Raw genomic sequence first — 16,720 nt, 5'->3', positions numbered from 1 at the left:
CTTATGCACGAGAATACTTTTGCATTATCCATTAAATCTAAACAAGAACCCAAGGAGCATCCGCAGCAGAGAAGTGCTGAATCGTATCAAGTCACTGAGAAAGAAGAGCAGGCAAACAGAATGCGTGGTTCCAGTGAGGCCTGTCCTCCACAGCTCCTACGACTGCACACACTAAAACCAACACGGATGCCTGAAAAGAGCATCATATTATCCTCAAAAGTAGGGGAAGTACGGGTGCCTGGGTGGCTCAGATGGTTAGGTGTCTGCCTTTGGCTCAGGTCATGGTCCCAGGGGCCTGGGAACACCCCGCGGTGGGTGGGGCTCCCTGCTCAGTGGGGAGCCTGCTTCTCCCTCTCCTGCTGCTCCCCCTGCTTGTGCTCTCTCTCTGTCAAATCAACAAATAAATAAAATCTTTAAAGAAAAAATTAGGGGAAGTACACAATGAGCAAGTGTGTATTTAGCAAATTCTTCCAATGGTGAAGCAAAGAAGTATATTCTTCAGTCATGTTTTGTTTGGCACTGACCCTGTTTGTCCCCGAGAGTGCCACATTACTCAAAGCGTTGACCCGTCCACACGTATTCACATATCGAAAATTAAAGATGATTACATTAACACAGCAGTCAACTTACTTTCCCAAAGGAAATTCTGTGAAGCCGAAGCGTTTCGCAAGGTAGGTTACTGGAACCACTCCAACGATGTCAACAGTTTCTCTAAGTTGGGCTATCACAGCAGTTTCACATCCACACTGTAACTCTGAAAAACAACGCATGGTAATAAGTACGAAACCCTACAGTGAGAACTGGCAGAAGTAATTCTCTCTGCGAGACTCCTTTGGTACCTTTAGCTGGAAGGCTGTGTGGGACGGCTGGAACAGACTGAGCCTCAAAGGCAACGTCTCTGAAACAATTTTGCCATCAACCCCGATGTTGTCTCGGGGGCTACGGACTCAAGGAGCGGGGCCGGGAACCGCTGGGAAAATGCTTTCCGCCCAGGTCCTCAGTAACTTTAAAAATGCTGCCCCAACAGCTGTGAGCGTCCTCAAGGGGCCGCGAGCGTCAAACCGCTTCCCGGGAGGCGGACCCCGTCTTTATGGATTTGGAAAGACAGATTTCTGAGGAAAGAGAAGTCTCTCAGAATGGAAAACTTCCTCCTCCGCCCTCCTCCCACCTCCGCCGAGCTCAAGAAACCTCTAGAAAGGGATTTTCTTTCTTTCTTTTTTTTCCAAGGCGAATCACCTGTTCGGAAGGCTCTTGGTTCCACAGACAGCTGGAAAGAATGAAGGGGCAAGACTCCTTGCCCCAAACTGGAATATGACCTTGCCTCGGGGACCGTTATATCTGCCCCTCAAAGACTCCCCCATCTTGGACACCCCCATGCTTGCGACAGAGAGTCCTGCGCTGACTCGCCTAGAGACTGGTTTCTCAGGGGCGTCGGGCCGGGGGGCTTACCAAGGCCTGAGGGTCGACCGGCCCCAGTCCTCCGGGAGACGACCCGCAGCCCGGACGCCAGACAGGGGAACACCCGTGGCTGCCCCCTCATTGGCTCCTGGAGGCCGGAAGTACATGAGTCCGGCGGAAGTGCTCCTACTGTGAGCGTCCACCAGGCCGGGACCCTCAGGTAGGCGGGGCCCCTGGCTCCGAACTCTGGGACCAAGGCGGTGGCGGAGGCGGAGAGGGGACCCCGAGGGCCCCAGGAGGTTGTCCGGATTCTGGTCTGGGAGGGCCGGAAGAGTTTCGGGGGCGGGGATTCATGGCGACCTCTGGTGGCGGCCGGGGCCTAGTCAACCCGGGCCGCCGCAGGACCCAAGTCCGGGAGCTCCAAGTTCCCCCGTGGAAACGGGGGTTTGGGGCGGTGGCGGGAGCTGCTCCGTGTCGGGTCCCCATGGTTGAGGTCCATAGCTGTTCACGTCCAGCCGGAAGAACGTGTGTTGTGCGCCCTTATCTTATCCGTGCTTCTGGCTTTGACAGCCGCTCTCCGGACACGGAATACAGGGTTTTCCCCGGGAACACCCGCAGCCGCGCTAGGGGACACCTCAGCAAGGCTGCCCGAGGAGCCCTCAAGAGAGAAAACGGCTTCTGTCCCTCCTTGCCCCGCTCCGCTCTCCCCCCGGGTGTCTTCCTAAAAAGAGAAGGGGTGTGTATCGGATGCAGGCTGCTCAGGTGGGAGGCATCTGGACTGCTTTAGGCTAGTTTCTGTAAAGTAAGTGAAACTACTTGTAACTGCTTTCCTATTTCCCAGCCAACCCCACCTCCGAGTGGTTTGAACTTTGAGCCTCTTGTAGTCCTGATGAACAATTTCGCTTTCCTCACGTTTATGACACTTGGAACTTAAGCAGTTGGAGGTTTCTGCACTTTGGGACCGGTCAACAGTGTGCAGAGTTCAAAGCACTAAGAGACAAGGTGAGCATGAATGAGTACATCTTCCGCTCCAGATTACGGTGTTTGAGTGCCATTTCAGCAGTTTCTGTGAAAGCTGCACCGCCTTTGTTGGATACTAGGTGGTGCCAACGAGTTAATCTTTCCGGCTTAAATTTCAAATAACGGGCAGCACCAGGGTAAGGCTTTCAAAGTGCCCCATCTGCCCTGAAATTTATTTAAAATGGTTTTACCTCCTTAAAATATCTGGTGCCTTTATACGCTGTATCCAGTTATCGAATATTTATTCTCTATTAAGTGCTGAGGATGCTAGAAGAGGAATCAGATTCATTTTCTCCTCTCCCAGAGTTTATAGTCTGGAGAGAAAGACCAGTAAACAATGTGCTATAATGAAATCACATATTATTTAAGGCAGAAATAAGTGCTAAATAGAGAATAAAATGTGAAATGCTGTGGAAGAAACAATCAGTTCTCATTATTCATTTACCATTTATTTATCCAGTACTTTCTGTCTGCCCAAGGTTTTGCTAGATGCTGATGTACAATGAAGAAGTAGGGGCGCCTGGGTGGCTCAGTCAGTGAAGTGTCTGCCTTCGGCTCAGGTCATGATCCTGGGGTCCTGGGATCAAGCCCTATTGGGCTCCTTGCTCAGCGGGGAGCCTGCTTCTCCCTCTTCCTCTCCCCGCCCCCCAGCTCTCTCTCTCTCTCGCTCTTCCTTTATCTCAAGTGATTAAATAAAATCTATTAAAAAATGAAAAGTAAAATCCCTACTCACAAATAACTCACAATTTAGCGATTGGGAGGGAACAAAGAAAGACACGGAGAAGATGAACCTTGAGCTAGACCTTGAAGAATGGATTAGGGCTTGATAGGTAGGGGAGAAAAAAAGCTGGCTCAAAAGAGAAGGATGAAAGTGCGTGGCACGTTTTGAAACAGCAAATAGTGCTCGCTTTGGCAGCACATACACTAAAATTGAAACAGCAAGTACTTCAGCATGGTTAGACGGTAGGAAATTGAGCCTGAAAAGACACTGTCAGTTTTAGGTTTGGCTTTACTTTTACTGGAAAATTCAACAGATATAAAGTTTAGTTGTATGTTTCCCAGGAGAATTATACATGAAGTGTAGCTGTAATAAATTATGTGTAATAAATTACACTTCTGGCTAACCTATTATACGTGAAATTACACTTCTGGCTATAATGTAGCTCATTTATATTTACATATCATTAATCATTGTAGAAAAGTTAAGCCAGTTTTAAAAGATACAGTAGTAAGAATAGATTTTCACTGATTACATTCTATTTTGAGTGTAATGTAAGGAATCCTCTTCATTGAAGTTCACATATCAGATCATCTGGTAATGATTATGTGTAGGAAAATTTTATTTTATTTTATTTTTTTTTTTTTTAAAGATTTTTTTTATTTATTTATTTGACAGAGATAGAGACAGCCAGCGAGAGAGGGAACACAAGCAGGGGGAGTGGGAGAGGAAGAGGCAGGCTCATAGCAGAGAAGCCTGATGTGGGGCTCGATCCCAGAACGCCAGGATCACGCCCTGAGCCGAAGGCAGACGCTTAACCGCTGTGCCACCCAGGCGCCCCTGTAGGAAAATTTTAAATGCTTTAATAAGTTACCCTAGGATTTAGGGTTTTTTTGGTTTGGTTTGGTTTTTGAAATTTTTATTTAAGTAATCTCTACACCCAGTGTGGGGCTCGAACTCATGATCCCAAGATCAAGAGCTGTGCGCCCCACTGACTGAGCCAGCAGGCGCCCCAGGATTTAGGTTTTAATGAATGGTTATATCTAATATTAAGCAAAATGTGTTTCCTGAAAGGAACGTAAGTTTGATTTTTATAAATGGAAAAACTTAAACGCTCAATATCAACACACCAAAATCAGTAACTTTTCTCTACACTAGCAATAATCAGAAATTTTTTTTTTAAGATTTTATTTATTTATTTAACAGAGATAGAGACAGCCAGCGAGAGAGGGAACACAGCAGGGGGAGTGGGAGAGGAAGAAGCAGGCTCATAGCGGAGGAGCCTGATGTGGGGCTCGATCCCAGACCACCGGGATCACGCCCTGAGCCGAAGGCAGACGCTTAACCGCTGTGCCACCCAGGCGCCCCAGAAATTTTTGTTTTTAAGTAAACTCTGTGCCCAATGTGGGGCTGGAGCTCACAACCCCAAGATCAAGAGTCTCATGTTCCACCTGCTGAGATAGCCAGGTGCCACACAATAATTAGAAATTGTAATAACAAAAAGTCCATTCCCAGTATTAACAAAAAAATACAAAATGTCTTAGAATAGCCAATGTTCAAAGCCTTTGTGAATAAAACAATACTTTTTAAATTAAAGATCATGAAAGAAAACCAAGATAAATGGAGTGATATATTGCTTAATAGGAAGATTCAAATTTCAAGGATACAGATCTCGTATTAGTCTTTAATTTTGATGTAATCCCTGTCAAAATTTCAACTGCATTTTTAAGGGATCTTGACAAGCTGATTCTTTAGTTCATCCAGAAGAGAAAATGCATAGGAATAGCCAAGAGTTACTGGGTGGGGGGGGGGGAAATTCTGCAATGATAAAGGCAACTCCTTATCAGTTATCAATGTACACCAGCTCTACTGCTAACAGTTACAATAGCAAGTTAATGTCTTAGGACCAGAACATTATCAGTGAAACAGACTTGAGTCTGTTTCTATTGAATCTATATTTTTAAAGTGGCATGGGGCACTCATGTTGGCTCAGTTGGTTAAGAGTCCCACTCTTAGGGGCGCCTGGGTGGCTCAATCGTTAAGTGTCTACGTTCGGCTCAGGTCATGATCCCAGCATTCTGGGATCAAGCCCCACATTCCTGCATCTGGCTCCCTGCTCAGCAGGAAGCCTGCTTCTCCCTCTCCCACTCCCCCTGCTTGTGTTCCCTCTCTTGCTGCCTCTCTCTCTGTCAAATAAATAAATAAAATCTTTAAAAAAAAAAAAAAAGATTGGGACTCTTTTTTTTTTTAAGATTTTATTTATTTATGTATTTGACAGAGAGAGAGAGACAGCCAGCGAGAGAGGGAACACAGGCAGGGGGAGTGGGAGAGGAAGAAGCAGCCTCCCAGCAGAGGAGCCTGATGTGGGGCTCGATCCCAGGACTCCAGGATCACGCCCTGAACTTGAAGGCAGACACTCAACCGTCTGAGCCACCCAGGCGCCCCAAGAGTCCCACTCTTAATCTCAGCTCAGGTCTCGATTTCATGGTCGTGAGTTCAGGCCCTGTGTTGGGCTCCATGCTGGAGGTGGGGCCTACTTAAACAAACAGCCAATAAAAGTGGCATAAATACTGACCAGTAAACAGTGTTGGGGCAACTGGCTCCCCTTTCGAAGAAAATAATGGTTAGACTCCTATTTCACAGCATTAACAAAAAAAGTTGCAAGTGGCTTAAAGAGCTGAACATAAGAGAAAAATTTCTGTAAATCTTAGAATACAAAATAGTATATATATTTAAATCTTGAGATGGTTAGGGCCTGTCTTCATGGGAAATAAAACTAGGAAGCCTTAAAGGAGAAGACAGATAGATCTGGCCATTAAAAATAATAATTTATTATGGGGGGGCGCCTGGGTGGCACAGCGGTTAAGCGTCTGCCTTCGGCTCAGGGCGTGATCCCGGCGTTATGAGATCGAGCCCCACATCAGGCTCCTCTGCTATGAGCCTGCTTCTTCCTCTCCCACTCCCCCTGCTTGTGTTCCCTCTCTCGCTGGCTGTCTCTATCTCTGTTGAATAAATAAATAAAAAATCTTAAAAAAAAAAATTTATTATGGGGCACCTATTTGGCTTTGTCGGTTAAGCATCTGCCTTTGACTCAGGTCATGATCCCAGGGTCCTGGGATCGAGCCCTGCGTCAGGCTCCCTGCTCAGCGGAGAACCTGCTTCTCCTTCTTCTTCTGCCTCTGCCTCCCCCGCTGCTTGTGCTTTCTCGTTCTCTCTCTCAAATTAATAAATAAAATATTTTTTAAAAATAAAAAAATAATTTATCATGACAAAAAACATTAAAATTTAAAGTCAAGAGACGAGATAATATTTGCAACATAACTACAAAGGCTTCATACTCCTATAAATCATAAGAGAAAGATAACCCAGTAGAAACATGGGCACATTTCCAAAGAAGAAATTCACATCAAAAGTTGTTAATGCCATACGTCATTAGGTAAATGCACGTAAGACCAACAAGATAAGGCTAGTAGTCTTCGGAATCCTGGAGAGTACCTAATAAGAATGAAAAGATGTTATAAATCTTTTTGTAAAGCAAAGTCACACCTGATCTATTTCTTTATAAAATTGTGTTTTCAGTTATCAAATTTGTTTAAAGTAAAATGGAGCAATAGTGAAGATTTTTTTTTAAGATTTTATTTATTTATTAGAGAGAGAGAGAGAACACAAGCAGGGGGAGCAGCAAGCAGAGGGAGAGGGAGAAGCAGCCTCCCCACTGAGCAAGGAGCCCGATGCACGGCTCAATCCCAGGACCCTGGGATCATGACCTGAGCCGAAGGCAGACGCCTAACCCATTGAGCCACCCAGGCACCCCAGTAGTGAAGATTTCTAATTAACTTGTCAAGTCAGTTAGGAAGACTTGCCAGGGATTTTTGTGGGGTGTTACCAATATATGTAAAATGAAATTCTCTTTGCACAGCTGTCTTTCCCACACCTGTAGTTCAGAAAGAGTATAGCCCATTTTAAATTGTACTGGTATGTTGAATCATTTCAAATAACTAAATATATACTATATGTGGGCTTATTGTTCTACTTAGAGATCAAAATGGCTTCCAGAGGAAAGACCGAGACAAGCAAATTAAAGCAGAATTTAGAAGAACAGTTGGATAGACTAATGCAGCAATTACAAGATCTGGAGGAATGCAGGTAATAGTATAACTGAATGTTGCTCTGCTGTCAAGTGGCTTTTTTCTACAGCTCGGTTCCAGGCGGTGGGTGCAGGCCCATGTGTGATTTTGGTTTCCCCTGTAGTGTTCTTCACAGCGCTTTGTCTGTTGGAGAAATAAACTCAGTGCGAGCTTTGGAGTCATAAAGGTAACCCCCTCAAGTTTCCATTTCCTTGAGTGTGAAGTAGAAATAGTAACACCTACCTTGTCTTCAGTATTTAAAATAGCCCTGCCTGGTATGGACTTGAACTTCTAGTGTATTTTCAGCTTTAACTGTTCGAAGGACCAAAACTGTTCATGCCTTTTTTAACAGCTTTGAAAGGTTGTTGTAGGTATTTCAAGTGAAGAGGCCAAAACAATGCTTGGCCCGGAGTAGGTGCTTAATAAATGGCAGCTGTCATTATTTGTAGTAAATGTTAAATAAATGGCTTGTTCAATTAGTGAATAAAAATAGCCTTTTGGCTAACTGAACATAAAAAAAATATATCCTCTTGCTCAGATGACAGGTACTACAATGCTGTCGTATTTCACGATGCGCAAAATTTTACCTACTGTTAATGATAGTGATAGAAGTAATGGCTGTTTTGTCAGGTACCTGTTGTTTGTCAGGGACTTTCTCTAGTTCGTGTAATGCCCCTAGTAACCCTATAAGGTAGGTACTGTCATTATCTGTGGCTTATAGATCAAGAAACTGAGGCTTGACTGTGTTAAGTATTTTGCCCAAGGTTATGCATTGATTCATAGACTGCTTAAAAGGAAGTTATTATGTGGTTTGTTAAGTGTGCCTCATTTTGGTAAAAGAAAAATGTTTAATTATCAAAGTAACCACATTGCAGGAAAACGCCCATATTACTAACATCTGAACACATCTATTATTAGCATTTTGTCATTTCCTTTCAGCCTTGTCCCCCAAGATATTTTTTGTAAATATATATATCTGAAGTCATAGGGTACAAATATTAAGATTGCTTTGTTCACTTGGAACTCTTGTGTTTTTCTGTATTATGTTCACTGTACTTCAGAGAGGAACTTGATACAGATGAATACGAAGAAACCAAAAAGGAAACTCTGGAGCAACTAAGTGAATTTAATGATTCACTGAAGAAAATTATGTCTGGAAATATGACTTTGGTAGATGAGCTAAGTGGAATGCAACTGGTAAGCGTGATTTACTTACACCGGTGACACAGGTGGTTTTTCTCTCTTTTTGTATAAGTGTATTTGAGATAGAAAAGAAACGCTGTTTGGGGGTTTGACTTCTAGGTGAGTGTCTACTTATGGATAAGGCAGTATAAGCTTCCAGGTCTTCATTTAGTTATGTATTTGGCTCCAGTGACATGCACAGAAATAGCAAATGGAAACTAAATTTTTTTTAATTTAAATTTTAGGTAGTTAACATACAGTGCAATGTTGGTTTCTGGAGTAGAATTCAGTGATTCATCACTTACATACAATACCCAGTGCTTATCACAAGTGCTCTCCTTAGTACCCATCACCCATCTAGCCCCTCCCCCACCTACCTCCCTCTATCAACCCTCAGTTTGTTCTTTATCGTTAAGAATCTCTTATGGCTCGGGTCGCCTGGGTGGCGCACTTGTTAAGTGTCTGCCTTTGGCTTAGGGCGTGATCCCAGCGTTCTGGGATTGAGCCCCACGTCAGGCTCCTCCGCTGGGAGCCTGCTTCTTCCTCTCCCACTCCCCCTGCCTGTGTTCCCTCTCTCACTGGCTGTCTCTCTCTCTGTCAAATAAATAAAATCTTTAAAAAAAAAAAAAAAAAAAGTATCTCTTATGGCTCATTTCCCTTTCTCCTTTTTTCTTTCCCCCTTCCCATATGTTCCTCTGTTTTCTTTCTTAAATTCCACGTATGAGTGAGATCATATGGTATTTGTCTTTCTCTGACTGACTTATTTCACTTAGCATAATACACTCTAGCTCCATCCACGTTGTTGCAAATGGCAAGATTTCATTTTTTTGATGGCTGAGTAATATTCCATCGTATATATAGCCTTTATATCCACACACATTTATCCACACATATATATACATATATATCATACGTGTATACATATCCTGTATATCCACATCCTTTTTTTCCATTCATTGGTCAATGGACGTCTGGGCTCTCTCCATAGTTTGGCTATTATTGCTAATGCTGCTGTAAACATCGGGGTACCGTGTCCCTTCAAATCTGTATTTCTTTTAAAGATTTTATTTATTTGAGAGAGATACAGCAAGAGAGATAACACAAGCAGGCAGAGTGGGAGAGGGAGAAACAGGCTTCCCGCTGAGCAGGGAGCCTGATGTGGCGCTCGATCCCAGGACCCTGGGATCATAACCTGAGCCAAAGGCAGACGCTTAACAACTGAGCCACCCAGGCGCCCCTCGAATCTGTATTTTTGTATCCTTTGGGCAAATACTTAGTAGTGCAATTGCTGGATCGTAGGGTAGTTCTATTTTTAACATTTTGAGGAACCTCCATACGGTTCTCCAGAGTGGCTGCACCAGTTCGCATTCCCACCAACAGTGTAAGAGGGTTCCCTTTTCTCCACATCCTCGCCAACATTTGTTGTTTCTTGTGTTGTTAATTTTAGCCATTCTCACAGGTGTGAGATGATATCTCATCATGGTTTTGATTTGTGTTTCCCTGGTGATGAGTGATGTTGAGCATGTTTTTGTGTGTCTGTCAGCCATCTGGATGTCTTCTTTGGAATAGTGTCTATTCATGTCTTCTGCCTATTTCTTAACTGGGTTACTTATTTTTTGGGTATTGAATTTGTCAAGTTCTTTGTAGATTTTGGATACTAATCCTAATCAGATATGTCATTTGCAAATATCTTCTCCCATTCCACAGGCTGCCTTCTAGTTTTATTGAATGTTTCCTTTGCTGTGCATCTTTTTTTTTTTTTACTTTTTTTTTTTTAAAGATCTTATTTATTTATTTGATAGAGAGAGACAGCCAGCGAGAGAGGGAACACAAGCAGGGGGAGTGGGAGAGGAAGAAGCAGGCTCATAGCGGAGGAGCCTGATGTGGGGCTCGATCCCAGAACACCGAGATCACACCCTGAGCCGAAGGCAGATGCTTAACCGCTGTGCCACCCAGGCGCCCCCTTTGCTGGGCATCGTTTTATCTTGATGAAGTCCTAATAGTTCATTTTTGCTTTTGTGGAAACTAAATTATGTAACAGTGTTTGATGAACAAGGAAGACCTATTTGTAATTGAAGACTCGTCAGTCAATTATTGTAATATTTGATTCATTGGAATATTTTGCTGTTTTTATCTTCTTGTATTCTAGGCTATCCAAGCAGCTATCAGCCAGGCCTTTAAAACCCCGGAGGTCATCAGGTTATTTGCAAAGAAACAACCAGGTCAGCTTCGGACAAGGTTAGCAGAGGTAAAGTTTCTTTAAATTGATATAATTGCTGTGTGTTTTTGTTTTCTTGGCTCCAGAATTTCATTATGTTATTCTGAAATTTAAAAATTGGTCAGTTGAGAACATATAACACCACCAAGAGTGAATCCTAATGTACAGACTATGGAATTGGGGGATTATGATGTGTCAGGGTAGGTTCATCTCTTGTAACAAATGAACTACTCTGGTGGGGCATGTTTATGATGGGGAGGCTGTGCATGAGTGGAGGTGAGGGATATATGGGAACTCTTTGCACCTTTCACACAATTTCTGTGAACCTAAAACTGTTCTGACAAATAGTCTGTTAGAAAAAAATGGATCAGTTGATTTTTTAAAAAATATTTTATTTATTTATTTGAGGGGCGCCTGGGTGGCTCAGTCGTTAAGCATCTACCTTCGGCTCAGGTCATGATCCCAGGGTCCTGGGATTGAGCCCCGCATCGGGCTCTCCTCAGCGGGAAGCCTGCTTTTCCTTCTCCCACTCCCCTGCTTGTGTTCCCTCTCTCGCTGTCTCTCTCTCTGTCAAATAAACAAAATCTTTTATATTTTATTACTTATTTATTATTATATTTTATTTATTTATTTGAGAGAGAGAGAGAGCCTGCAGAAGCGGGGGGAGGGAGAGGAAGAAGCAGACTCCCCGCTGAGTGGGGAGCCTGATGTGGGGCTCGATCCCAGGACCCTGGGACCATGACCTGAGCTGAAGGCAGACGCTTAACTGACTGAGCCACCCAGGTGCCTCTGATTTTTTTTGAGGTTTATTTATTTATTTTAGAGAGAGAGAGAATTTGGGGAAGGGGGGAGGGAGAGAGAAACTTTAGCAGACTCCTCACTGAGTTTGGAGCCCAACGCGCGGCTTGATCTCACAACCGTGAGATCATGACCTGAGCTGAAACCAAGAGTCAGACCCTTAATTGACTGCGCCACACGCTTAATTGATCAGTTGTTTTTGGAGCCACAACTCACAGTTTTCTGACAAAAGTAGTCTTTTGAGCAATTATTGGAGTATGAAGGTTTAAACAGCGTATGACAGTTTAAACTGCTACTAACTGCTTCTACTTGGACCCCACCTATAAGGTTTTACCATATACTTCTGGAGCCCTGAGTTGAAATTCCATCTAGAATCCATTAGTGGCATTGCTCTCTGTACATGTGGCCTTTGTCATCTAAGAATTTCAAACATCTCTATAAACCTGGTACTGGAGAAAGTCTGTTTATAGACTGGAATATAATTAAGACTTTAACAAGTTATTTGCAACCACTGGTAATCCAGTAGAATAGTGGTTAAGAGCATGAACATGGGTCAGATTGGCAGGATTTGTATCCCTGCTCCACTATGATGATAGGTGACCTTGGGAAAGTTATTTTTAATCGTTTTTAACACTATTAAGAATCTTTTTAACAAATATTATTGAAGTTGGATGAGTTATCTTATTCAACTTCTTTGTGCCTTAGTTCCCCATCTATAAAAAGGTGATACTGGTAGTCCCTACTTCTTAAGGTTGTTGTGAAGAGTAAATGAAGTAATATGTATAAAACGCATACTATGTGTAATATGTAATACCTGTAAAGTATGTGGAATAGTACCCAGGCATGGTACATGCTATCAGTGTTTCTGATGATAGAGGTGATATTTAACCAGCATTCCTAGAGACATGATACCAGTTATCTCATTCAAGCCTATAGACCACACTTCAGTTTAAGGGAATGAGTTCTTAGAGGACAGCTGCTCTCTAAAGGAAGCTGTTGACCTACCAGTTCCTCAGTAGAGTTTTTAATCAAGACAGTGGTTATGATTATCATTAAGATTTATTAGAATTGGGGCACGCCTGGCTGGCTTAGTCAGTGCCACATGTGACTCTAGTTCTTGGGGTTGTGAGTTCAAGCCTCATACTGAGTGTAGAGATTACTTAAAATCTTAAAAAAAATTTAAAAATTTATTAGAGCTGTGTAATTGCATTGCTGACATGTTTGCCTTGAATTTCTGTAGTTCTCTATATTAGTCAGCTAGAGGATCTTTTTTAAGAAGTAGTAGATTTGGGGGCACCTGGGTGGCTCAGTTCGTTAAGCATCAGACTCTTGGTTTCGGCTCAGGTCACAATCTCATGGTTCCTGCTGTGATCAAGTCCTACCTTGGGCTTGGAGCTCAGCAGGGAGTCTGCTTGAAGATTCTTCTCCCTCTTTACCTCCCCACCTAAAATTAATAAGTCTTTAAAAAAAAAGAAGAAGAAGAAGAAGGAAGAAGAAGAAGAAGAAGAAGAAGGAAGGAGGAAGGACGAAGGAGAAGAAGTAGTAGTAGTTCTGGGGGCTCCTGGCTGACGTGGTCAGAAGAGCTTGCAACTCTTGATCTTGGGGTTGTGAGTTTGAGCCCCACGTTGGGTGTAAAGATTACTTTAAAAAAAGAAAAGTAGTAGTAGATCTGAAAAGCTTTATTTTATGGGCAGAATGTTTTTAACTTAAGTACCATATACTTTGCATTCATCCATTTCAGATGGATAGAGATCTCATGGTAGGAAAGCTGGACAGAGGCCTGTACACTCAACAGAAAGTGGAGATACTAACAGCTCTCAGGAAACTTGGAGAGAAGGTACCTCTATTTAATTTAATAAATTAGGGATAAATAAAAGGTATAAAGTATTTGTACAGAACTTCTTGATCTGTGATCCAGTTTGTGGTCCTGAGACATTCTTAACAGTGTTCCTTTCTCAGAACCACTTGTTAACATTTGAATCCACTCCCTTGGGCTTTGTTTTGTTTTATTTAGCTGACTGCGGATGATGAGGCCTTCTTGTCAGCAAACGCAGGTGCTATACTCAGCCAGTTTGAGAAAGTCTCTACAGACCTTGGTGAGTACCCTCGTATTTCTGAAAGCTGAGCATGCATTACTGCTCCAGATTACTGGATACCGTGGATGAGATAACAGGATGGCCTTTTCTTGAATTTAAAGGTAAAACCAGAAGTGGTTTCTTTATAAATCCCTTTTATTGGGTTTATTTCCTAATCCTTTTTACTTAAAAATAATTAACATAACCTAATATTTTAAAAATACTTATCAACTAAATGTAAACATGAAAGTAAACTAAAATTTTATATATTCTATTTCGCAATTAAGGCTAGAGTAAGGATTTGTAAGCAATAGATCACCCTGTGTATGTCAGATGTTTGTGCAGGGGAAAGGAAATTGGGAATTGGCACTGGGAAGGTTTGGGGTAATGCTCTGATAATAGAAGTTAATTTTATCTTCTATATAAGTATCTATGGGGTAGATATTCCCCTGTTACCAGGAACTGTAAATACATTTGAAATAACCTTTTGTTTATTGTGTGTCTTCCTCCTTAGGCTCTGGAGACAAAGTTCTTGCCCTGGCAAGTTTTGAGGTTGAAAAAACAAAAAAATGACATGGTGTGGAGGCTTGGGACATTGATCACAATCTTGCTATAAATGGCGTTTGTCTTCTAGGATTTTGAATCATTGCAAAGAAATCAAGAGATTCTTGAAATGCATTGATAACCTAAGAAAAGGTGACAGAAAAACACTTGTGGCTTCTGGTTGTACCCTTCATCATTGTGCTTTGTGTAGGGCTGCCTGCCTGAGTCATCCTAGACTTGTTGGCATGAGGGACCCGTTGGACCTTATTCATTATGTCTTGTGTGTTTGAGAGACCAGAAAACAGTTTCTCTGCCTGTTTTTGTTAAGCCTCCTTGTTTTTAAGTTCTGATAGTAAATGAAAAGATGTGAACTAATGATTCTTTTCTGCTCATAATTTATTCCCACTTATTGGAGTGAATAGTGTACCAACATCAGTAGACCTCGTGTGTTCATAGGATTTTATTCTAAGCGATCTTAGAAATCATTTTCATTGTAAAACAAGGAAACCGAGGCTCAGAAAGAGCAAGTTGACTTGCTTAAAGTCACATCCAAGACAGAGCTGGTGATAAGAAGTGGATGTCCTGACTCTCAGCTTAGTCCATTGAGTTTTATTTCTGTATTTTGTGCTGTTTTTAAAAACTAATTAACACATACTTGGGCAAGTCTGTGTTTATGAAAAATTTGGTGTCCCAACAGAAAGTTGTCGCTAAGGGACCGTTCCCCAGCCTGTAAGGCCTCCATATGAATGGGGACCATTGTATCTCTGAGTTTTGAGCTTGAAACAATGGGAGCCCTGTTGAGAGTCTCCTGGAGTAACTTAACCTCCTGCCGTTGTTTCAGCAGGGAAGCAATTGAAAGTGGCAGCTAGAGGCCCTCCCCGTGTATGACCTCTTTGCTGAAACGCAGAGGGTGATGACTGTAAACTATTATTTACTCTTCAGTTTTTGGAGAAACACAAAATAAGTTACAAGGAAAAGCATACTCTTGAGTGTTTATGTTTCTCTGCATGCTCAAATATATAGATTTCCCCATGCATGTGTATGTTAGCTTATATTCTAGGCTCTGGCCACTTTATATTTTTTCATGTATTTCTCAGTTTTCTTTTTCTTTGCACTTTATACAAATTAAAAACATTTTTAAAGTTTCTTGTATACTGTAAACTCTACTAGGTGCTCTGCCAACTGGGTAAATTAGGGACCTCAGCTTCATTAATGCCTTATTTGGAACTTTTAATGGGTAACTTTTTATATATGGGTTTACGACGGCCAAAAACTCATTGAAATTGTGACAAACCAAGAAGAAAATGACCTGTAATTCATCTAGGACTTTATGGTCAATCATTATTTCATTATTCTGCATTTTTGTTTGTTTGTTTTTTTAAGTAATCTCTATGCCCAGTGTGGAGCTTGAACTCATGATCCTGAGATCAAGTGCTCTGCTGACTGAGCCCTCCAGGCACCCCTATTCTACATTTTTTTTAATCAAGGTGAAACTCACATAACATAAAATTCACCATTTTAAAGTGTACAATTCAGGGTGTTTAGTATATTCGCAAAGTTGTGCAACTGTCACCATCTCGTTCCAAAACATTTTCACCACCGCAAAGGAGACCCCATGCCCATTAAGCAGTCACTCTCCATGCCCTCCTCTTTATCCTAGCCCTCCAGCAACCACTAATGTGCTTTCTGTCTCTGTCTCTGGGTTTACCTATTCTGGATATTTCATATCAGTGGCATCATACAGTATGTGACCTTTTGTGTCTGGCTTCTTTCACTCAGCCTCATATTTTCAAGGTTCATGTAAGTTGTAGCACATACCAGTACTTCATACCAAAACTCTTAGTGGCTGAAAATACTTCCTTGCATGGATACCACATCGAGCTTATCCATTTATCTCTTGAACATTTGGTTTTTTCCACTTTTTAGCTATTGCAAATAGGACTGCTATGAACATTTGTGTCAGTTTGTTTAAATACCTGTTTTCAGCCCTTTGGGTTATATACCTAGGAATGGAATTGCTGTCTGTATGTGTATTTGGGGGAATTTATTGTGTTGTTTTTTAAGCCATAACAAGATTCCCCCTTCCCTTCCAGTAGTAGGATAAGGAAAATTAGGAATATTTGGTATTTGAGAAGGGCCTAGATGAATCCGGAGTCCTTAATTTTGGTTTCTCTTACACTTGCTATAAAACTAACATCAGTGAAATATTTTGTCATTAATCACATTAGTGTATTCATTTTGTAAGTAATGACTAGTACTCAAGTTAAAATTAATCATCCTTTAAAAGTTGCAAAGTTAAAAAAAAAGTTGCAAAGTTTGCAGTGTCTAGCAAGACACTGTCATTTATGGCCATGTGACCTTTGGTAGGTTACTTAATCATTTTGAGCCTCATTTTCCTCTTCTGTTCAACGGGGATAAGTGGGTAGGACCTACCTACCACATAGGATTACTGTGGGTTTCCCTCTCTTCCTTAATGCAGGAAGAAGTTTTGCATTGGAGCTAATCTACCATTTAACAGTTCTTTCAAGGTCCATATGATATGTTTTGTTCCACAGATTTGATATAATTCAGAGAAATAAATTGAAAAGTGAATAATTTGAAAGTTCTGTACAATTATAGTTATTAAATGATTTGCAAACTG

At 41.9% G+C, this 16,720-nt stretch overlaps 2 protein-coding genes across 5 annotated transcripts in view; one reads left to right on the top strand and one right to left on the bottom strand.

Annotated features, from left to right (window-relative positions):
- The window catches only part of NMNAT1 (nicotinamide nucleotide adenylyltransferase 1), a 22,244-nt gene extending 20,660 nt beyond the window's left edge, over positions 1-1,584 (bottom strand). For 2 of the 4 annotated variants that reach the window (XM_008694746.2, XM_008694749.2), the window contains exons 1-2: positions 1,450-1,584; positions 631-754 (exon numbers count right to left, since the gene is read on the bottom strand). The gene's annotated coding sequence lies outside the window, so the exon portion shown is untranslated. Of the gene's footprint in view, positions 1-630; positions 755-839; positions 1,113-1,236; positions 1,418-1,449 lie in introns of those variants that run through there. The other 2 variants (XM_008694747.2, XM_008694748.2) reach the window with 2 other exon arrangements.
- Positions 1,481-16,720, top strand: LZIC (leucine zipper and CTNNBIP1 domain containing). Its single transcript, XM_040645758.1, has 8 exons — positions 1,481-1,618; positions 2,240-2,400; positions 7,174-7,282; positions 8,325-8,460; positions 10,595-10,693; positions 13,203-13,298; positions 13,476-13,557; positions 14,051-16,720. The coding sequence occupies exons 3-8, from the start codon at positions 7,182-7,184 to the stop codon at positions 14,107-14,109; spliced, it is 573 nt and encodes a 190-aa protein (XP_040501692.1). The 5' UTR covers positions 1,481-1,618; positions 2,240-2,400; positions 7,174-7,181; the 3' UTR covers positions 14,110-16,720.

Source organism: Ursus maritimus, unplaced genomic scaffold (genome assembly GCF_017311325.1).
Source record: "Ursus maritimus isolate PB19 unplaced genomic scaffold, ASM1731132v1 scaffold_32, whole genome shotgun sequence".
Taxonomy (NCBI): domain Eukaryota; kingdom Metazoa; phylum Chordata; class Mammalia; order Carnivora; family Ursidae; genus Ursus; species Ursus maritimus.
The sequence above is the reverse complement of the archived record's forward strand: the minus strand, read 5'-3'. Positions and strand labels throughout refer to the sequence as shown.